Below are 24,472 nucleotides of genomic sequence, written 5' to 3' on the forward strand. Positions count from 1 at the left end.
CAGAGCGATAACAAGAGAAAGACAGACAGAGGGAGAGATAGATAGAGAGGGATAGACTGAGCATTCACATGGGGAAGAGTCTGGCACCAATAATTCTGAAGATCGTGACTCCATCAGTCCAGCCAGAGTGCCTCTGTGCATAACATTGACGCAGGTCCCGTACAGCACTTTCTTAGAGGCATTTTCAAGCATTGTTAGTTGTGGTGTTCGGAAGGACAAAAATGATCCCCACTGGTAATCCTCTACTGCTGCAGAGCTTTGTAAGAGCAATGGGGCTGCTGGCTTCCTCAAGGTCCATGCCCCAGAGCCTCCCTGAAATGGGAGGGCAGTCATTAGATTAGATGGTCTGATTGTACCCCCTTCTCTGTGCACAGTTCACCTGCTGTCTTCCAGTTGTTATCAGACCCCTTGATTTTTGTAATTCCTGCTCACTCTTAGATGTATGTGGATGAAAACATTCTGGACTGGATCAGTGGATCGTGGAACAGTGGCTCTTCTTTTGTTCTTGGGATGGGCTGTGCAGGAGTCCTGCTGATGTTCAGCACTGAGGATGAGGCTCTCAGGACAGACTGGTAGAATGGTGTTGTTGCTGACAGGTCCATTTAATTCAAGTTCAGCATGAACAGGTGCTTGTCATAGGTCAAGTCTTCAATGCACTGGAATAAGGCACAAGCCATGCCAGCCCATACCAGCCTTTCTCCATGGAGCAGCTGTCCACAGTCCTAAGTTCAGGCCCTGACCCCCGTCCTGCAGCGGCAAATGGAGAACAGAGGCATGAGTCCAGTGCTGTCCAGTCCAGAAAATGTTCACAATCCTCTTCTGGACTTCCCTGATCAATGTTTCCGGGGGTTTGATAATGGTGAGACAATGTCACAGCATGGAGGCGATCAGGTTGTTGGTGACCACTAAAGTTTCCCTGTAAGACAGCTGGGGCAGGACCCAAGTCCACTGTGATAGCACACCTTCTCCACTAACCCCTCCCAGTTATTGTTTTGAAAGTCTGCTGTTCCGAAGTATTTCAGTACAGCTTTTGCCCACTCATTACTGCCTGGTTAAATGGGAGGCCCTTCTCTCTGCCACTGCCCTACTAAAAAGCTCTCACATTTGTCCCACTTGAGGCATGCTGAAGAAGCTCCAGCAAAAGTACTTAGATTACAGGTCAGCGCTTGAATGTCATCTTGGTTCTTGATTAAAAAAAAACAGACATCATTAGATCTATTGTGGCTATATGATGATCTGAAAAACCAATGGGGACGATGACTGCTTTAAAAACTCTACTACTGTTTGTTTTAGTGACATAAAACATGTCCAGTCTTGCTCCAGTGATCCTTGTATCAGTAATTTTAATGCATGTGTATTGTTTTATGGCCTGATTTTTCTCCCTCCACATGTCAAACAAGCCACACTGACTGAGCCCTCTGATGAGTCCTTAGCAGACTGTGGGTGTGGTTCCTCCTCTTTCCTAACCTTGATCGAGTTACCAAAAGTCTGTTATTTCCTTGAGTGTGTAGAGCTGTTGATCTCCCCCAAATCTCCACCTGCTCTGTTTGAAACTTCACTGATTCTCCTGCGCTGTCTGACCCCCCCACTGCTCTGTGTGTTTATCTGTGCTGAGGGCTCCTCAGCCCTCTCCACCTGTACACCTTTCTCTGCAGACGTTTGCACATCTGACCCATCGTTTAATTCCTCACATCCACTCGTTCACCATCTACCTGTTACTCACCTGTGTGTTCACCACTGTTCAGTACATTATCCCCCACAGCGTGTTGGTCAGTGTCCTGCCCTCCGGCAATATCTGACTGTAGCTCGCACCATCCTGTCTCACTGGCCTGACCCTGCTAGGTCCAGCTTCCACAGGTTCATGTACTCTATGCAGGCAGATGAACTTTTTGTGCTCAATGTCTCCATAGCTGAAGCTCTTGAGGCTCCCAGTGCTGGTGTACAGCATGTATGATTTTCCCTTATGCAATACTCTGAATGAGATATCTAGTGCGGGTTCATTTAGAAACATGAGCAGGGTTTTTACAGTTTAGCGGGACTACACTGTTCATTATTTTACCGAAGGAGACAGTTCCTGCTCAATTTCTTCATTAGGGAAAATGGGGAATATTTAACACAGTAGCTTTTGTTGTTGTTGCACCCAGAGGAGTAACAGAATAAAGCTCTGCACTTAGCTTTATTTCATCTTCAGTCAGCTGGCGCACGAGTTCCCTTTCCTCTACAAACACCACCACAGCTTTGTTCATCCGTGATGCCGACACGTCCAACATACTCTCCTACCACCACTAACACCTGCTCACACCACGTCACAGAGTGAGAGAGGACAGGATCTACCGCTCAGGTGATCCCCCATCCCTGCACTCAGCCACGAGGACCACAGCTCCACATGGCGATAAAATAAAATTAATTTTGACGTTTGCTTGTTTTTGATCTTAGCTGTTTACCATTCAGAGCACTTAAATTTAAAATGCTCATTCACTCTCGCACCACGATCCACACTCCACTCTCACCCACCAACTCCCAGCATGCACCAGAGAGAGAGAGAGAGAGAGAGAGAGAACGAAAGAGAAGGACAGCTAGACAGATAGAGAGGTGTGAGATACAGGGGAGAGCGAGAGTGAGAGAGAGCATGCATTACATGTGCATACTTGAGACATATTAGTGTGAATTGTTGTCAGTTCACTTGACAGGGGTCAAACCACAGGAGGGCAAAAGCAGAGCAGAACAGAGCCGGGTAATTCATAATTAATCACCACCACGCAGACAGATCAGGGGTTAGCACCTCTACAAGACTTACATTGTGAACTACTACAAGGACCAGACTAGATAATACACAGCTATGTAATGCAGACTTTAAAAAGATAGACTAGTCAGAGATAACACGCTACAGGTGAGAATAATTAACAACAGAGGTGAGAGGTTAATGAGGTAATCATTCTAGTACAGTTGTCCGAAAAAACATTTTCATCTGTTTAGAATACTGTGTCAGTGTCAGATTGAGTAACGACTGTTACAGTGGCATCTCCCTGGCAACATGAACAACTCAACAGAGCTAGTGTAAGAAAAAGTAAGAATTTGTTTATTTATTTATCATTTTATCTATGACTGGAATGTGTTGGTGTACTTTGTAAATATTTATAGCTGCATATTACTGCCACTGTTGTTGTTTGTGGGTGTCATTTTATTTTAGCTCAGATGAAAAATTGTAGTAGCTAAATATGTGTGTCTTCTAAAGCTAAGTAGTTAAACACAATTAAATAGTCGGTGTGAAAATCGGTTGTTTGATTTACAATGCCCAGCAAAGAAGGCAGTGAAAAATGGTCTTTATTGTTTAAACTTTTGATCTTTTGTATAAAAAAAAAAAATCACAAAAATACTCGCGTATAAAAAAGGCGTGCAACAATTATTGGCACCCTTTTAGTCAAGACTTTGTGCTACCTCGCTTTGCCAAGATAACAGCTCTGAGTCTTCTCCTATAACGCCTGATGAGGTTGGAGAATACATGGCGAGGGATCTGAGAGCGTTCCTGCATACAGAATCTCTCCAGATCCTTCACATTTCGAGGTCCACGCTGGTGGACTCTCCTCTTCAGTTCACCCCACAGGTTTTCTATGGGGTTCAGGTCAGGAGACTGGGATGGTCATGGCAGGACCTTGATTTTGTGGTCAGTAAACCATTTCTGTGCTGATTTTGATGATGTTTTGGATCATTGTCCTGCTGGAAGATCCAACCACGGCCCATTTGAAGCTTTCTGGCAGAGGCAGTCAGGTTTTCATTTAATATCTGTTGATATTTGATAGAGTCCATGATGTCATGTAGCCTAACAAAATGTCCAGGTCCTCTGGCAGAAAAACAGCCCAAAACATTAAAGATCCACCTCCATATTTAACCGTGGGCATGAGGGACTTTTCCATATGGCTACCTCTCTGTGTACCAAAACAACCTCTGGTGTTTATTACCAAAAAGCTCTATTTTGGTTTCATCTGACCATAGAACCCGATCCCATTTGAAGTTCCAGTAGTGTCTGCACACTGAAGACGCTCGAGTTTGTTTTTGGATGAGAGTAGAGGCTTTTTTCTTGAACCCCTTCCAAACAGCTTGTGGTGATGTAGGTGACTTCAGATTGTAGTTTTGGAGACTTTCTGACCCCAAGACACAACTAACTTCTGCAGCTCTCCAGCTGTGATCCTTGGAGATGTTTATCCACTCGAACCGTCCTCTTCACAGTGCGTTGAGACGATATAGACACACGTCCAATTCCAGGTCCATTCATAACATTTCCAGTTGACTGGAACTTCTTAATTATTGCCTGATGGTGGAAATGGGCATTTTCAATGCTTGTGCCATTTTCTTATAGACACGCCCCATTGTGTGAAGCTCAGCAACCTTTTGCCGCACATCACAGCTACATTCCTCGCTCTTACCTCATATTTATACCCCTGTGAAACAGGAAGTCATGGTTGAACAATTTCCTGTTCCTAGTCACCCAGGTGTACTAAAAAAAAATGTAAAATATCAATGGGAATATACTTCAAATATATTTTTCTCATATGAATTCATAGGGGTGTCAATAATTGTGGCACACCTATATTTAACAAAGATTTTTATTTGATAAACCTGTGTTTTGTTTGCAATTGTTTGATATCCATGAGAGCAGAGTGTTTTTGTGAATTTTTTGAACAAAAGATCAAAAGGTTAAATAATAGACAATTTTTCACAGCCTTCTTTGCTCATATATACCAGGGGTGCCAATATTAGTGGAGGGAACTGTACATGTTACTTGATTAGCAAAGGAAGCTAACGATCTCTGGTTTATTTTTCTTCACGATTTCTCTATACACATTTAGAGGTTGATTATGACAGGATAAGATGATGTGTGTCAAACAGTAAATGGGAACCAGGAAATGAAGAAACATTGGACCACGTGTCATAGGATTGGTCCGAGGAATGATTCGAGCCAACCGTTTGGATTTTGTGTGCTTTACCCAATTCAGAAAATAATCTAATCTTTCAGTAACTGACTGAAATCACAGCTCCCACGTAGAAAAGAAATGCAAAGAAAATCGTCTTTGTGCTTTGTTGCTTGCTTACTCTGAATGTAGGGTTAGTATGAGAATTTGTCTTGGTATTGATCTTCCACACAGCACCTGCTCACTTTCAGAGTCTCTGGTGCTTTTGTAGATGGCAGGAAAGTTTGACACTCAAGGCGGCCTTGTGTGGGCTTGACTCCAGCTAAAAAAATACACTCATTAGCATAGGATCATACTGCAGAGGTACCGAAGTAGAGCGTCTATCATTGATTAATATACTTTTCCACACGTTTAACTTTGACCTATCACTCCTACTTTCTACAGCACCTGATAAACACATCCAGTGCAACTGCTAAAGATTGAGATTTCCTCATTGTAGCCCAGAACTTAGCATGCCCACATGCTAACTACTGCATGAAATAGCTAGATGGAGTTTAGATCAAGGCTGAACGAGCAGGAAAGATGTCACTTCAGTTTCCATGGTTAGGGTTAAAACAGGACCCACCTTAAACAATTCAGAAGAAAACCAACCGAAACAAAAATAAATCATGAGATTGAAACTCTACTTTTAAAAATCAGTATCAAATAAAGAAAATCTCAATTTAAAAAAACAAAACAAACTATAATAAACCTAAAAAAAATGCAGCATAATAGTTTGAAAGATCAACACGTTGTGCTATACATGTATTGGTCTGTGGTTAAAATCTAAAAAATAAAATCTAAAATAAAACAGGTGTGAACAGAGTCAATGACTCAGTTCATGACTCAGCCGATTAAGCTACACTGAAGTAAAAGAGACTGAAACACAGAGAGAGAGAGAGAGAGAATGAGAGAGAGAGAGAGAGAGAGAGAGAAAGAGAGAGAGCGAGAGAGAGAGAGATAGAGAGAGAGAGTGAGAGAGAGTGGGAGAGAGTGGGAGAGAGAGCGAGTGAGAGAGAGATAGAGAGTGAGAGAGCAAGAGAGTGAGAGAGAGTGGGAGAGAGTGAGAGAGAGAGAGCGAGAGAGTGAGAGAGAGTGGGAGAGAGTGAGAGAGTGGGAGAGAGAGTGAGTGAGAGAGATAGAGAGAGAGAGTGAGAGAGCAAGAGAGTGAGAGAGAGTGGGAGAGAGTGAGAGAGTGGGAGAGAGAGCGAGCGAGAGAGAGAGAGAGAGAAAGAGAGAGAGAGTGAGAGAGAGAGCAAGAGAGAGATAAAGAGAGAATGAGAGAGAGAGTGAGAGAGAGTGTGAGAGAGAGTGAGAGAGAGAGAAACACTGTACCATGTGTATGAGATATTTCCTCCCAAACATTTCATCAGCCAACACAATAAATGCTCCTGTCTCATCTTGAGGCCATAAGCAACACTACTTGCTTTACGTGCAAGAGAACGATGCACAGGTTCCACGTCACATGGCCACATCTGCAACATCGCAGCTTTCACTGGTTATCCATAAGAATGGGGACAAAAAAAAAAAGAATTCAGAGAAATGGAAATCATGATGAACTTTATGCTATTCCCAACGGGATGCTAACATTGCTGCAGCAGTAATGAGATGAACATGTGGCAGTCAATGAAACCAATACATCGTGCAACACACGGACTCTTCATATGATTCTCATTATTAAATGTATACTCTTCTGTACAAAAGCAAACAAAGCACATGCTCCAGGTTCAAAGTTGTTATTATTAGCGTTTATGGTAACCTTACTCCTTGTAAATAGTTGATGGATCGTCACGGTTGATGAGTTCTTCTTCATCGTACACACGATTTCTAACTAAAATCACACTCTTTAAAAATTAATTACCAAATGACGGCTAACGTTGATTTATATGTCACAGGCTGAAGGAGGAGGATCGAGCAATCAAAAAGGCCTCAAATAGACTCAAGGAATTCCCGCTTAACTTTCATTAGAAATCTCTCTATGAAAAATGGACAGGACGCTGCTTCGCAGTACAGATGGATAATGACCCAATACATACTGCGAAAGCAACCCAAGAGCTTCTTAAAGCAAAGAAATGAAACATTCTTAAATGTCTGATTACCTCAACCCAGTAGAACATGCTTTTCAATTACTGAAGGCACAAAGACCCACAAACAAGCAGCAACTGAAGTAGCTGCAGTAAAGACCTGGCACAGCATCTCAAGGGAGGAAACGCAGTATTTGGTGATGTCCATGGGCTCCAGATTTCATTCAGTCATTGACTGCAAAGGATTTGCATCCAAGTATTAAAATGAGTCCTAATATTTATGATTATGTTAGCTTGTCCAATTACTTCTGAGCCTGTGAAAATGGAGGGACGCTTCAAAAAAATGGCTGTTATTCCTAAACGGTTAATCATTAACCGTTAATGCAATAGTATTGTTAACCCCCCTTAATTTAAAGCGGAAAGTTTACACTTCAAACACTTGTTGATTGCTTCAATTCAGATATGTTGTAGTGGTGCACAGAGGCAAAAATTACGATAATCGTGTCGCTGTCCAAATACTTATGGACCTGCATTTATATCGCATAAAAATGACCTGGATGTCATCAGACAGTAGACGTTCATACTTATTGAACACTGTATGTTTTGTGCGAAGTCATGTTATGTGATTGCTAATGATAAAACAGCATTTAAACGGCATGTATAAAAACTGCACGCTTTCCAGAGAAAGAAGAGAGATCAGTTTCTTCCTTTCAGCCTACGTACTGCTCTGTCGATCTGAAAATCAAACGCATTTCTTTCTCCAAAAGATTTTGTTTGATCTCTCGCTGTCCCGACTTGAACTATGTATGCAATTGTAATAATCATTTTAATGGGGTTTCCCTTCCTTAGCGTGCTTCCTTACAGTGAAACACTAAACATATTGGACATGCCCAGTTATAGTAGTGTTTTATGATTGTACTTTTGGTTTTCTGGACAACTTTTCTCTCGCTAAAAACAAGTTGAAACACCTGGCTGTCTGTCCCAGGAGGAAAAATCATGCAAAGTCCGACATGTACGATGCACACCTATCTGATGTCTAACAATTACTCAATACAGTGCATGAAACAATGCTAAAACGTCTCGTGTACAGGTGAGCATGTAGCGTATATACAATTTATTTGAGCTAGAATCAAGCTAGAGTATATAAAGTTCAAATGCTGGGATATAGCTGAAATTTGTGCTAGTTTAACGCTGTGGTGCACAACGTTCAAACGCGTATATTCGGAAATTACAGTGAAGAAATAGATACACATTGTCACTAGTGTGTAAGCGTAACATACTGTATATACGTCGTGTGTGTTTGCAGACGATCGGGCCGAAGGAGGGCTGGCAGGTGTACAGTTCAGCTCAGGATGCAGACGGTCGCTGTATCTGCACTGTAGTGGCTCCGGAGCAGAACCTCTGTTCCAGAGATGCCAAGAGTAGACAGTTACGCCAGCTACTGGAGAAGGTACCGCAACACACACTTTACACACACATACTGTACACACAATGCTGTTAGGAGATTTAAAAAAAAAAAACAATGGATACTGAAGGAGTTATGAGATCATGAATACATCGGATGCTAAATATTTAAGATTTGTGCGGTTTAAAAAAGTGGGAATGAAATAAATGCAGTTTCCGGCTACTTTGGATTGGTGAAAAGAAAAAAAAAACTAAAACATGTACAACACATGGGAACGGGAAGCAAAGTTAATGCAAATGTGTTGTAATCAATTTGAAACATCTGGCGTGCAAGGTGCTAGGATCTCCTGTGAGTGAATTGCACTTGCTTATGAAATACTGTAACTACACTAGCTGGGAAGAAATGGTGAGGGACCCTATTGTTTTTCTTGGAATCCATTCATCAAAAGTTTTGTGCGGGCTGGGGGAGTGTGCTTCAGAGTGAGCTTCAGCATGAGTCGTGTTCAGTGAAAGGGACATTTTCAAAATGTTAAAACGTCGCGAGAATCTGTAATTCCAACCAAAACAGCACAGAGGACGCAAACATAGATTACTGACGAAGTGACACCAAAATCTAATTCATCGTGGCGAGAAGGCATCTGTTCACATCGACATTGGTCAATTATATATCACCTGAAGGAATCAAGGAATCATCTGGGATGAAGAACATGACTCAAGAAGTTTAAAGATGTCATCATATCAAAAGTTCTAGGGCTCATATGACTCCAGCTAAGAGCTCTGCCCACAAGCTGATGCGTTGAATATGGCCTTCTTTGCAAGAAAGCAAGTCCACTGGCTCTGCATTTAAATTTACATTTGCTCATGACTTACAACTGAGACAGGATACAACTGAGCAGATGAGCATTAAAGCCCTGCTCAAGAACCCAGCAGTGGCACCTCGGCAATACAAGGATTTGAACTCGCGACCTTCTAATCAGAAGCCCAAAGCCTTAAGCACTGCTCACCACTACCCTATTCCTCACAGACAGCAAGAACAATTACACCATGATAACGATGGAGCTACTGTATATGCCTTTGTATCGATATGCACACAGCCTTAGCCAGTGACCACAAGCTGCTTGACGCAATTATGTGCAAACTGCTCATCTTCACCTCCCTGACTACAGACGATGATACTCCAGCTCCACTGATATGATCCCACAATCATCCACAAACCCAGTAAGGCAATATTTGTTGCAGACACAGTTTCCAGAAATATCACTGTCAGACCAAGGGGACAGCTTCAGCGAAAGCATGGATATCAAAGTGCAGTCATGCTAAACTGGCTGAGATCCAGAAGGAGATTGCGAAAGCCATGCAGTTGACTTGGGGGGAAAAAAATTGCATTAAAGGCCTTAGGAAAGATACACAGAAAATGCCTCTAAAGCTGCATGGAGTTCTGCAAACGGTCAGAAATGCACGGTATTATTTTCAGGGTGAAAACTAAGAGCAGAAATTCTATCATGTATTCACAATGGTTATTGGACGACCGAAAAAACCCAAATAAAACTACAACCTATCAGAAACTTGCCATCACGCTTGGGAAAGCGTTATTGATTGGTGGAGTCTTATGGCAGGGGGTCTCATCAAAACTATTCTGCATACACAGAAACACAGTAATCGAAAAATCAGATAGAAAACATTATCCGTGTCTCTTCTAATAGCAAACACAGATGACTGCAGGTTCTGCAAAATCAAGGAAACTCCACAACACTCGCAGGAGCTTGCAATTTTTCAACATAACAGCATGTTTTCCACAAATTTGGGCTGAGACACGTCATGTGACGTCATCACGATGCACGTTCAGCCAAAGCCGTCTTCGATTCACACGAGTCACACGTGAGTGCAGCTAAAAGGTCTGCTTTACCAACAAGCATCACTGTGCAAAACTAATTTGTGCGAAGGCAATTAAAAAAAAAAATAATAAAAAGCACAAAAACACCCACAGCCTTGCTTCTTCATACATTATGTGTATTTTTACTTATGACCATTGGTGGTGCTGTTGTCATTCGTTAAGAGTAAATAAGAGGACGTAGATGCGAAAATAGTTTTGATTGAGAAAATAGTTTTTTCTTCAGAAACAAAGTTCAAGATATTTTCTGGCTAGCTATTAGCATGTGCAAGAAACTCTATTTTCCTCGAACACAGACCGTCAGATACCAAAGAGCCAATGCTCAGGCACAAAATCCAAAAACTGGCCATGGCAGGTGGTCACCACAGATCTGTCCACCTAGAACAGTACTGGCTATATGATCACATCAGTGTTGACTGCCATACTCGATGTTTTACTTTGTAAACTTCAAGCGTAAGCGTAATACACAAGCGGAGAGTACAGGTTTCCCCAGGCAGTGCATACCCAAAACAACCATATCCAACAATGGACCTCAATACAAATACAAAGGCTTTTGAGATCTTTGCTATGTCATGTCTCATATCACCAGAGCACAGTCCAGACTATCCACAAAGTAAAGGGATATCAACATAAGCAACAAAGATCTTTAAATTCCTACCGCAAAACAGCGACAGTGGCTCACAAGATTTCATATCCGAGTCTTCTGGAATATCGCAACGTCACTGTCGACAATTTCAAATCACCTGCACGTTCTACAGCTGTCAACCACGAGCATACATGGACGTGAGAAGAGCAGAACATCAGCAATGCCAGAAGTAATGCTATGACAGGTCAGACAAATCACTTTCACAGCTACAGCCTGGTGAGTGTCAGAATTCAACTACACGGTATTGGAAGCCAGCAGCCGCCAGCCAGCCAACACACACTCATCAGAAGAGGATCAGGTGAAGTGCAGAAATCGTTGACACACAACACAATAGAGCAAGTGACAACTCGGTATGAAACTGAACAGAGCTGGGAAAAAAAAACAAAAAAACCCACACATTACTGTACGAGTACTACAACACGGATCGCAGAGAAACCAGACAAAAACACAACGTGTGCTTCGCTCAGAGTGTGCAGGTGTAATGGCTGTCGGCCAAGTGAAAACACCAATTATATCACTGAATTTTTGGTGTTTGATTCATCACTAAACAAGAAAGACCCCGAGCAAGTCTTTATTTCATCAGTTATCAAAAACACACACGCAGTTGTAGTGTGGAAGCGTTTGAATTTGAAAGTACGGACTGGAAAGGCTGAGCTGCATTACTGGAAGATTTAGTGCATGCTGTGCTGGGGGGGTTCTCTTTCACGGTTTCGTCTAGTTAGTGGGAACGGCTGAAAGGAAACCTGTTTGATCATTTATGGCTGATTAGTTTTTATCAACATCACTTTTACCAAATCCTTTGTAAGTGGCATGAATGTTTAATTCGGTTTTGGACCTACAAAACCATTTACACACAGCTCCACTAAATGATACGAGGCCCAACGTGTGTAAATGATTGAAACAGATCATGTGGGATGATTGAAAAGTGAAGGTGTGGATTATGATTCAGAATGAAGGATGTTTCTATTAAACACTAAGTTTTAAAGGTGTAAAAGGTTGATGATGAGACATTACAGGATTTATATCTTTGATAAAGGACTATGGTGTAATCATGTAAGGCTGGCGTAGGTATAATGCTGGCTGGTGAAAGTTTTGATAAGATTAAAATTATAATAATGAATTAATTGCACACTGTCTTTCATAAGAAGCACTTCTGGCGTTACACGAATATGTTTTGAATTGAATAAACTTCAGTGAGTTTAGTCGGATTCAAACTGTGTTGTGTTGCTATACATTTCACTTGAAAGAGCATTTTTGGGTCTTCTTCTTCTCAGCTTGGGGATTCATGGTGTTGGTGTATTGCTGATATTACTGCTACAAGTCCTCTGTTTATGTATTATAATAAGAACACAATGCATTATTTGCATAACTCCATCACCGGGACTGGCAGGCATAGCGTACACGCCACCTTCACTGGGATTGCCAGCGCAGAGGCCACACCCCCTATACAGGGACCGGCCAGCACAAACTGACCATGCTGCCTGGTCAGTGGAGTTTGTTCCACAGTATCAGACTCATTCTAGACCGAATACTTAATAGCTACGTTTGTGATTAATAGCATGTACTTAATTCAGTGGATCTGCACAATATGCTAATATTAGCACCGATTTTTATAAACATTTCCATATTATTTATTGCCACTGAATGAGCCCTTGCTTCTGATTGATGGATTCTCTATGTTGCCACCTGAGAGGCCAGGCCTGGTGTAAGATAAGGAGGAAACACTCAAGATGTCCAAAGGCTGTTCATCACACCAGATGTTTAAACATTCATTACCGCAAGACTGGAAAAGAAGTGCTGGCTTGGGTGTATTAGGCAGAGGAAGACGCAATTTCTCACAAAAACTACAGCATGATAATAAAAGATGTTCAACATGAAGACAAATGCCTGAGAGTTTAAATCAAATGTACAGGTTGGTTATAGAAATAAAAGCTGGTTATTGTGGCTGATTCATTTTATTTCACACGAAGGCCACAGATCTTTTTCTAGATCTTTTTTTTTTTTTCTGAGAGTTGAATTGACGTCCTGCGTTTCCGCATTAACCTCCACGTCACTCGGATATTTACCCCAAAACTCGGTTTTGACGGTAATTTCACCGTCTGAGTACGCTACCTATAATTGTTTTCAATTCAGCTGTTATCTAAATTTGATATATTCTACTGCTGTTTATTACTCAATAAAGCAAGAATCACAGGTTGATATTAATGCGCTCGCTCTGATATGTTATCGCATCTACAGTAGCAGCTCATTCACAGGAACATGCGTGTTGGACGCTAAGCCTAATCATAAATGGATTTTAAAAACGTATTATTTAACAAAGAAGAATATCCAATCCTCGATGAGGTGAACTTTTCGGTAACGGGACTGTAGATAACTGATGATTTATTGTGCAGCCAATAGCGACACACTCTGGGTGTGTCTACTTGTATTGTACTTCTCCGCTTGATATATCGCTTTGCCTGTATTTCCTCATTTGTAAGTCACTTTAGATGAAAGCGTCTGCTAAATGAATAAATGTAAAACGTATAGGTGTCAGTTGGGGTCAAGCTCAGTTGCTGTTTTTTGGACTTCCTGTTTAGATGCGTTTGTGCAGTTGCTCTGCGGCTGTTAATAATGGTCTCCTGCATACAAATGCCTCTGTGCATATCAGTCTACACGGTGTCAGAACAAAGAAAAGGGACTGTAAAGCATAATGGCTAAACCATTTTCTCGACCGGATCCTCTGATCTTTGATGGCAGTATAGCAAAGAATTGGCAGAAATTTGAACAAGAATATGATATACTCGTTGCTGCGGCTCACGGTGACAAGCCAGATAAACCTGAAGTCTACGTACTGCTTGATCCTACGGGAGCAGAGGCAATGGAAAGACAGCGTTCGTTCACATATGCGCTGTTGATTCCGGCTGTTATATAGACAGGATTTTTGGTCATACACAAGAGGATCCGAAATGTTTGAAAGGAAAATTCAGAGACGTATGCAACCCAGAGCCAGACGTCACAATGGATAGGCATTCATTTAATACCAGAAATCAAAACCTGGAGAAACCATCAAGGCATACTGTATGTGAGTAGCCTGAGAAACAAAGCAAAACCATGTAACTTTGGGACATTATTGATACAAAACAAACTGATCAGAGACAGACTGCGCTGGCCACACCACGGAGCATGCCCACGAGTGCTGATGAAGTCCACCATACTGCAGAAACTGCAGTGGGAATCACCCAGCACCCATCAGAGCAGGGACAGTGCCAAGCCTTTGGACAACAGTGCCACCATTGCAAAAAGTTTAACCATTTCAAGTCCCAGTGCAGATCCACATCAAAAGATAATGAGCACAGGCAGCACTGAGGAATCATTCCATATTGATGGACTGCATCTTGGCGCTAGTGAAATTGACACCTTTAATCAGCACAGCATAATTAACAAACAAGTAATTCACTGTAGTGTGACAGTAAATGGCAAACCACTGGAGCTCAAAGTTGACACAGGAGCAATGTGTAGTGTCATCTTATTTGACACATGTTAAGTAGTGAGAAATAGGGAGACCATTCATGTCAAGTCAACAGCAACATTAGTGGCTTATGGAGTCACTGTGACGAAAACAAAGGGAACTGTGTTGTTGCAGTGTCTGACCAACGTCTGACACTACCGTGTTTTTTTTTTTTTGGTGCTAGATGCTAAAAGCTCATTCTGGCAAATCAGGTTAGACCATGCATCTTCCGTACGCGCCATTTTTTCCACGCCTTTTGGAAGATATCATTTCTTTTGAATAGCTTTCAGCATTAATTCGTCATCAGAAGTGTTCCAGCAAGCAATGGAGCGAATCTTTGCAGGTTACCCATGTGCCATTTTTGATGACATAATCGTTGGTGGAAAGGTAGCAAAGGAACATGGTGAATATTTTAAAAAATGTCCTAAACAGAGCAGGTCAAACTGAAACCGAACCCACACAAATGCACATTCAGGCTCAAAGAATTCAGTTATGTGGATCATGGAACATGGAATAAACCCTGATCCAGCCAAGCTACAGGCTATTACAGAGGTGCCTCTGCCAGATGATAAAGCCACCCTGCAGTGTTTCTTAGCTACGGCTAATTACCTTGCCAAATTCATTCCAAATTTCAGTGATTTATCAGACAATACTACACAGAGACGTAGTTTGGTGTTGGACACAGCAACAGCAGAAAGTATTTGACATGCTGAAACAATGCGTCACACGACCACCGGTATTTAGACGTGAGCAAACCTGTCACTATCACGTGTCATAGTATGGCTAAGGAGCAGCATGCTTACAGAACGGTGAGCCTGTAAGTTACTGTCGCTTCACATACCCTCACTGAAATGGAAATGAGATATGCCAAAATCGAAGTTCTACAACTACATCTGTGGAAAACCGCTCATGATAGAGATGGACAATCAACCCCTTGTTACTTACTATTCTGTAAAAAAAAAAAAGAAAAAAACCCTACACACTGCTCCAGCACGTTTACAACAAATAATACTGACATTGCACTGAGACAATTTAACCTGACACGCACCTACAAAAGACGAAAGCAGCTCTATGTGCTCCCAGGAAAATAACAACATAACACTTCACTAAAGAGGATGAATTTGAGTGTGCCAATGTCACTGAAACCTTTCTTCCCTTTCAGAGATGAACTTTCCATTAATAATGGAATCATCATGAAAGGAACAAGGGCCTTGAAACCTTACAGACTGAGTACTTACAAATACTGCACAAAGGCCATCCAGGAGCTGAAGCAACTAAGCATAGAGCACACGGCATTGACAACACTGTGCAGTCTGGCAGCACATGCAATTCCCTGAAACCTCATCAACAGAAGGAACCACTGCACTGCCATGACATCCCAATACTGCCATGGTCTGTAGACATATTTGATTGGAACAACCAACAGTACCTAGTGTTCGTGGATTCTTACTCTAGGTGGTTTGAAATAAACCCACTCAACACCCACTCAAAATACACTTATCTTTGCATGGCATACCTCAAAATCTGATCCCCAACAATGGCAATCTGATTCACAAGTCAGGCTTTCAGAGACTTTGCACATTCATGGGATTCTGTCACACCACTAGCAGTCCTGAATATCCCCAAGTGAACGGTCTTGCAGAAAGGGCAGTTCGTAGTGTATAACGCTTCCTCCAAACCAGAAAAAGAGAAGGGTCTGAACATCCACAACATTCTTGGACAAGATACTAGGTTCACCCGCACAGAGACTGTCCAGGGTAACTTGCACCAACATACCTATCAGCAAGCAGATGTTCAGACCAAAATCAAAGAACACAGTGACAATCAAAGCCCAGCTCTCCAAGAAGAGACGAACACAAGTGTTTTACGACAAAAGGAGCAAATCACTCTCTCACCACTGCATGACTCTGAAGTGGTCTGGCTGCAAACATCAAAAGGGCATGACAAGATTGGAGTAATAATAAGCACCTTTGCAGAGCCCAGATCTTACACTGTGGAGTCTTAAAGTAACGAATACAGGAAGAATCACTAACATCTTCTTCATGTAGAAGAACCTCCTCCACTTCAAACACAAACTGAACTTGAGGATCCACCATCAGATCCATGAGCCGAGCCAGACAATGACACTGTGCCTGAAAGTGTAGTGCATGCTGAGCAGAACATCCTAACTGAACCTGTTGCTGTTTCTGTATGTATGTTGTTTAAGTCAAGCTCGGTTGCTGTTTTTTGGACTTCCTGTTAGACGTGTTTGTGCAATTGCTATGGGGCGTTTAATAAAGTTTCTGGTCTCCTGCATACAAATGCCTCCATGCATATCAATCTACAGTGATGTTTATTTAATATTACGGAAGGAGTCTCCAGAAGTCTCCAGTCTCAGCGCATTAAATAACACCTCGGTACCATTTTCCGGCATCTTCAGGACAGAGGAGTTTACACTTTCTTTTTGTTTTAATAGCTTCAGGGAAGAGAAAAAAACAGGCTGGTGAGGAAATAACTGCTTATAGCTGCTATATCACAAAAGGAACTAAAGGTCATGTAATGAGGGTTAGGATGGAAGCAAGTGCAGATATGGCACTTTAATAAAATAAGTCCAAGGGTTCAGATAGTAATCAATAAACAAAGACAGGCAGAGATCAGCCAAACAAATCAAGACAAAGCAAAAAAAAAAACAAGGTCAAAAACAAAAACAAAGTGAAAACCAGAATAAACAAACAAGGTATCAAGGTTTGGTAACGGCAGAGACAAAACATAACTGAGCATATACTTGTGTGTGTGTGTGTGTGTGTGTGTGTGTGTGTGTGTGGTGTCTGATTGTATTGTAATTGGGAACAGGTGTGTCTGATTAGTTTGGGAGTTGTAATCATCGGCCATGTTTGTAGTTCGTGGTGCATTCTGGGAAATGGAGTCACCGGTTTGCCGTGAGATGACACTAAGTTTTGTTTTGTGGGTGTTTCACAACATTCAATGTGAATGTATAATAGAATAAAAAGTACAGTGTGTCGTTCTTTAATGAATAAAAAATAATCATTGTCAAATTGCTGCGGTGTATAAGGAATAAAAACGTCAGGAGAGGTTGTAGGAAAATAATTCCGCTTTAGAGTAGGAACAGGAAATCTGCTTTATCACCAAATTTTTCCATTGTGAAATGACCTTTGGAGGAAAAAAAATATATTCTAAATAAAATATTTTTTTTTTTTTTTTTTTTTTTTAAACGTTCTAATAAGGCAACAATGCATTTTCAGTATTCAGGTTGCTAGCTAAGCTAACATACTAAGATATTGCTATAGCTAGTTTTAAAGGGGTAAATATTAATTTTATATCTAGTCATAACCAACATCTTAACTACGCACTGTTCAAGCCACATCCTGGTCGTTTATTTTTCCATATTGACCATTTCAGGATAAATGTGTGACAAACTGAACGAGTTGTGTTGGAGGATATTAACCTGTGTAACAGCAGAGCAGTACTCCGTATAGCATAGTGGTATTTTCTCGGCTCTGACACGCCTGATTCAGCTTTCCTTGATGAATTAGTGCCTTAGAGAAAGAAATAGAGTGCCAGAGGACTGATGGGAATTGATAAGTGGTGCTACGTGCTAACATGCAGTGACGGATGGTGCAGGTCCAGAACATGTCGCAGTCGATTGAAGTGCTGAATCTGCGCACTCAGCGGGATTTCCAGTACGTCATGAAGATGGAGAACCAGATGAAGGGGCTCAGGACAAAGTTCAGACAGATCGAGGAAGACCGCAAGACCGTCATGGCCAGAAACTTCAAGGTAAACTTTATCGTAAATTAGCAGTTCTCTTCATATAAATGTTTACAGTGGTATGAAACAACGTGTCTGGGGAATCACGGTGGAAGATGTGAATGGCTATAAATGGTCTGGGTAGCAAAAGCATCTGAGCGAGGTGGTCTTGGTCCACTTCCAAGTGAACTCTAGTGAGAAAGTGAATCGACTCGACTGCGGAAACTGATTCAATTGAATGAAAACGTGCCAAAAGAGTCAATTATGCTCTGATGAGCCCAATACAAGTTCAATTTAATTACAAACTTTTTTAAACCTCATTTACAACACAGTTAAGTATAACAAAAGAGAGATGATAGAAAGCAAATCTAGAATATAAATTTAAAAAATTGTATATATATATATATATATATAATAAAAATTATTTTAAAAACCCACAAATGGATTAAAAAAAGAATGATGTGAAATTCTGGCACCCTGTCCAGGGTGTACCCCGCCTTGTGCCCGATGCTCCCTGGGATAGGCTCCAGGTTCCCCGTGACCCTGAAAAGGAGTAAGCGGTAGAAGATGGATGGATGGATGATGTGAAATTATAGACATAATGGACCAATAGACTAAGTAATAGAATCAATAATAATAATTTTCAATGGATATTAGAACTGATTTGAAACGATGCCTTTTTAAATACACCAACTTATACAAGTGAGTTGAGTGTCCGCAGATCATATTGAGACATGAAGAATGCTCCAGCCACCAGCGTGAGTTTGGTCAACTCCATCGTTCAAGGTCAATCCAGATGTAAACCAATAAGAGCCTCGTAAATAAACAGAAACTAATTTAGGCCGCCAGAGTGGTGCAGCTGACTTTAGCATGCAGCATGCACTGATGCGTATTGTGGTGATAAATCAGAGCTCTGAGTGATAAACGGAATCCACAGATTTTAGAGTGGTAATGAAAGCATGCCTGTGGAGCACATCGCCATAATAAGAGCTCAGAGGACAGATGTCTCCACTATCATCCTTCTGCTGTAACAGAAGGAAACTATTGTTTTGTTTCTGTAAAGGAAATCAATGCGTTCATGAGATCAAATATACAGCCTCATGTTCAGGCAATGTATTTCCTGTCACTCTTTCAGTGCTGGTAGTTAGGGTAGATATTTAGAGTATTATAGTCCATTTCATCCACAGAAATAAATCTGGATTTTATTTGCATTTGAAACTAATTTAATTCTGTGGTTTTCAATGCTTAGAGCAGAAGTCATCACCTGGCTGACTGCAGTCTGGATGCAGACCCAGCAAAGTCATTCCCTCCAGGATTCAGCGATTTTGCGATAGCAGAAATTAACTCAAAATCAAGGAAACGCCGCAAAAATCCATAGGGGCTTGCAATTTTTCAACATACCGCAGATTTGGGCCAAGACGCGTGACGTGCCATCATCACAGTGCGCCTTCAGCCAAAGCCCTCTTCGATTCACGTGCGCTGAACATGAGTACAGCTAAAAGGTCTCATTTACCATCAAACATCACTGTGAAAGAGCGTGTGAAATTATTTCGTGCAACTGCAAATTCGCCAGTTCAAGTAGTTTTCCATGCAAAAAAACCTTAAAAAAAAAAAAAAAAAAAAAAATCCATGCAAAAATTTTTGAAAAAAGCCTCAGCAAAATCAATCACACAAAACACCATGAAATGCTGTATGGACTATTAAGTATTTCAGCAGACTGAACCAAGTACTCGGAAGATGTCTTGACACCATTCAGTCACATTAGTGGCTTATGCAGACATTTATGAATGATTAGTTTCATATAGTTTCATGTGATTTTATGTAGTTTTATGTTTTACATTGTACTTTTTTTCACAGCAGAAGGTAAAGTGTTTTCCATTACAGGATTGTCTGGGTACAGATTTACATACCAGTATTTTTAGAAAAAACAATACCATTAATATAAATTACAAACAGAAATGGACCCAGACCTGAGCTGTGTGGAACACCTTTTTAGATTTAAGATTTATTTTTGTCTGGCTTTCAGAGAACAAATTCAGATTTTTTAAAAGAAAATCTAATGACACAACGAATGGTATTGGAAATAAGGGACAGCTTTCATTTTTTACGGACATTTGGTTTGGGTGTTTTTAAAACAAAGTACAGCTTGTGTTTAAAAAAAAAAAAAAGAAAAAAAGAAAAAACATGCCAAAGCAGTTCCTTTTTGGTACGGATGTTAGGGTTAGTGTTCGGTGTAGGCATTTAGCAGTTGTTCAAGATATTAATATAAATCTGTGTGTTTGTGTGTGTGTAGGAGCTGAAGGATCGAATGGATGAGCTGCAACCTCTGATCCCTGTGCTGGAGCAATACAAAACAGACACTAAGCTCATCTCGCAGTTCAAAGAGGAGATCAGGAACCTGTCGGCGGTGCTGACGGGGATCCAGGACGAGCTGGGGGCGTATGATTATGACGAGCTTTACCACCGAGTGATGAGCCTCGAGAGCCGTCTGCGCAGCTGCATGAGTAAACTTAGTAAGTCATGTCACTTTGTGTAAACGTAATACAGTCATTACCACGAGCACTGTCATTTATACGCACAGTGACAGGAAAAATCCTCCCTGGGGGACTTGGTTTCAATTTCTTTCATTAGCATGTTGTCCTGTTTTACTTTAACAGTTTATTACATTAACCACAAAACCATCCTTTAGTGCTCCCATATTCAAACACCACTCTTATTTTTCACTGGTACACCTGTCATCAAAACTGACAGCCAATGAATAGAGTTCTGATGGTTTGGGAGGAAGACCACGTCTGAAGCTTCACCTTCTTCCTAGTTAAATTCTTAGTTTATACACTACCACATTCCTGTCCCCTCCACACTGTTCAGCTCCTACAGAAGAGTTTTTATTAGAGGGCGTGGCCATTTAGTGCAAGCCAGAAGCCCAGAACCTCCGCTCAAATTCTCAGAGATCTCTCCATTTATATAGCGCCACAATCACTCTTCATTTATTTGAGGGTGTGGCCTGGATTCGCAGCAGCAGTCATTACTATAAACACAACCATTATCATTACCGACGCTGCAAACAGACCGCAAAACATCATTGATATTACTGTCATTTCTCTTATTACTGTCATTATGTCATCATCATTATCATTTCCCTTCTGTTTACATCACCAATAAGCATTGTACTGCTAAATATCATTACCGGGATGAATAACACACCTACATCTACTGCTAACGCTTCACACCTCTCAGAAAACATAGGAACTGTTGCTGTATTCCAGGCTGATTTTACTACAGTACAGTAGGTCAGAGGTCACTGAAGCCTTGGCACCTAGTCATATCTTAGGTTTCAGATTTTCAGAGATTTTAGATTCAGCACGTTGATGTATTTGTCTTATAACAGTGCGAGTCATGATTAACCTTTTTTTTTTTTTAAACTTTATTTAATCTACGAAAATGTGGATTTACCCATTCCGAAAATGTTAACACATCCCGGGCAACAATATTATTTTCATAAGGTTTCTTTTCTGCATTTTGCTCTTAAATGAGTAACAGGGTTGAAAGTAACAGGTTTGAGGGTTTTAGCATAGAATACACAAAATGTGATTAACTAGCATACATGCTAATGTCATGAGGACATTAAGGACATTGTAAGAATTTACCGTAAGATCACTTCCGGTTAAGCAGACGATGGCGTGTCTTATAGACGCTGCTTGTCCATTTCTTTTTTTTTTTAGCCATTTTGTTGGTTGTATCATTATTTTATTTGATTGTCGTTAGTATTTGTCTTAGCATTTCTTTTTTAATTGCTTCCATGCCATTACTCCATTAAGATCTCTGATCATCCACGTGGATGCTTCAATCATTCTATAAAGATGAATTACACTTTGATGTTGGAGTTTAATATAACCCTCCAGCCCTGAACCACAGGATCACATCACAAGGATTTTCCTCATCAGAGCTTGGTAACTGGTCCACAGCGCTGAGTTTTCACCATATATGCTACTCAGAATCTCCACTTCCATGTCATGTTGTGTGCATGTTATTCTGTCTTAGGTAAGTGGGTTCTATCTCTTTCCTGCATTGTTTCTGATCACATGAGGTATCAAACTCGCTGAGTTTGTAAATGGACATTTCAAAATCCCCATATAAAATGTGGCTCTCGCTACAAACACAGCTCCTACACATAAAAAAAACAAAAAAAAAAAAAAACAGGAAGCTTTTTGAAACTGGATCGTCATTTGTTTCTACATGGATTTTAGGTTATTAAGAAAAAGTACCTAAAATAGACCCTGATTGGTTGCATCAATACCATACAATACCATACCCACCTAACTCAACTAAACATCTGCTCACTGACCAATACGGCCATGTTTATCTCTGATGTAATCTTGGACCACAATATTAACTTTATGTGTCTGATAAAAACGAACGACTTTATTGCATTAAACCAAGCCACACCCCCAGAATATCGGTATCTGGATGAATCACACACAATACTGATCATGGAGGCAGGCTTTCTGTTCTGTTCTGTTTTGTTTTGCTCTTGTTATAAGGTCAAATCTGTACCGATATCCATGTAACATCATTTGACTGCCTTGCTTTGAATGTCACTGCTGGTTGTTTTAGTTTACTGCACACCAAAAAAGTCACCTGGTTTTATATCTACGCTCCTTACCTCACTGAGTACACTCTATGTACCCTGCAGTATTGCTTTAGGAGACTTTCATATTTACATCAATATAGCTAACACTATATCACACTTTTCATGAATATTGTGTGTTCACACCTCTTAACCTGAGTCACATGGATTTTGCCATCTCCCATTACAAGGCTGTGCTGTGTGACCTGTCTATTCCGTCTCTATCACGCAAACACCTAAAACACCGCAATATCACTTTTGGAAACGTAAACACTCGGCCCTCAGTCGTGAATAACATGCTCAAGCAGTTTCCTATTTCTCCGTTTCCCACTCCATCACCAGATGCTCTGGACATCCGCTAAACAGTAACACCATTGTCTCCGCTACCCTTGATCGACTAGGTCCCCTCAGAACACGTGCAGTGACCTTCACTCATCCTTCTCCCTGGTTCACTCCTGAGTTCCACCGTATGAAAGCAGCAGGTTGCCAACTAGAACACCTCAGCAGGAAGACAGGCCTGAGAGTTCATGCATTCGCCTACAGAAACCAAGTTACAAAGTACAAAGAAACACTTTAGAAAGCCAAGATGGACTACCACTCCAACGTCCAGTGCTCAGGGACCAAAAGCCAGAACAACCCTCAACAAACTGTTGTGAAATGCTAACAGTTTTCTTTCTCACACTTTCTCCAGAGCTCTGTTAGCATTTTTAATGACAAAATAGAACATATATGTATCTCCAGTTCCTGCAATCTTCCTTCCCAGCAAATGAGCCTGTCCCAAGGATATTCTATGATTTTGCACCTGTTGAGGAGAGTTACATCGCTAAGCCGATTAAGGCAGCTAAAGCTACCAACGGTAACCTGGACCTGTTGTGTACTGCCTTGGTTAAAACATGTCTTCCTTGAAAATTATAATTAATTTGCGCTTTTCGGTCATACAATATATTTTGACTTATTCTACTCTGTTTCCTTGTTTGCAATTTTAACTTTGTGGTACGTTAAAATGTATGGAAAAAACACGAAAACCCGTGGTGGCATTCAGACACACCTGAGGCCAAGTGTGCGCGCCGTGAGCGAGTCCCCTTCTCCCCCGTATCCGCGTCGCCGAGCGGTGACCCTGACTTCGCCGCACTCAGGCTCGAGCTGCTGGCTTTATTGAGGAAGGAGATTGCCGATATTTTTAAAAAGGAGCTCCAGGAGACTCTCGGGGACGCACTGTCTACTATCCAGCTTGACGTGCAGGCCGTGAAAACACAGCTGGCTAGTGATAAAGTCGCTATCGAGGCTACCATATCAACACTGAAAGGTACTGTTGGGGAAATGGGGCACGCTCTCTCCGGTTGCACCGATGACATAGTTCATATGAAGACTACTATCGAGTCTCTCACTGCGACCGTGACTCAATTAGAGAATAAATGTGAGGATTTGGAGTCGAGGTCACGGTGCAATAACGTTAGGATAGTGGGAGTTCCAGAGGGCACTGACACATGTACAACTGCTGCTGTAGCGGCCTTGTTCAAAGAGGCGTTTGGTCTGGAGAAGGAGCCGGTTTTGGACCGGTCCCACCGGACCCTTCAGCTGAAGCCCAAGCGTGGTGAACGACCACGAGCTATTGTGTGCAGACTCCACTATCACAGTGACTGTGTTGATATTTTACGCCGTGCGAGAGAGCTCCAGCAGATTAAAGTGAGGGA

General features: G+C 41.4%; 1 protein-coding gene across 1 annotated transcript in view; it reads left to right on the forward strand.

The window, feature by feature from the left end:
* Window positions 1-24,472, forward strand: part of olfm3a (olfactomedin 3a) — a 47,116-nt gene that overhangs the window by 15,296 nt on the left and 7,348 nt on the right. The window contains exons 2-4 of the mRNA XM_053625188.1: window positions 8,280-8,423; window positions 18,026-18,181; window positions 20,445-20,664. Coding sequence (XP_053481163.1) covers window positions 8,280-8,423; window positions 18,026-18,181; window positions 20,445-20,664 — 520 coding nt within the window. The remainder of the gene's footprint in view (window positions 1-8,279; window positions 8,424-18,025; window positions 18,182-20,444; window positions 20,665-24,472) is intronic.

Source organism: Ictalurus furcatus, chromosome 1 (assembly GCF_023375685.1).
Source record: "Ictalurus furcatus strain D&B chromosome 1, Billie_1.0, whole genome shotgun sequence".
NCBI classification, from domain to species: Eukaryota; Metazoa; Chordata; class Actinopteri; order Siluriformes; family Ictaluridae; genus Ictalurus; species Ictalurus furcatus.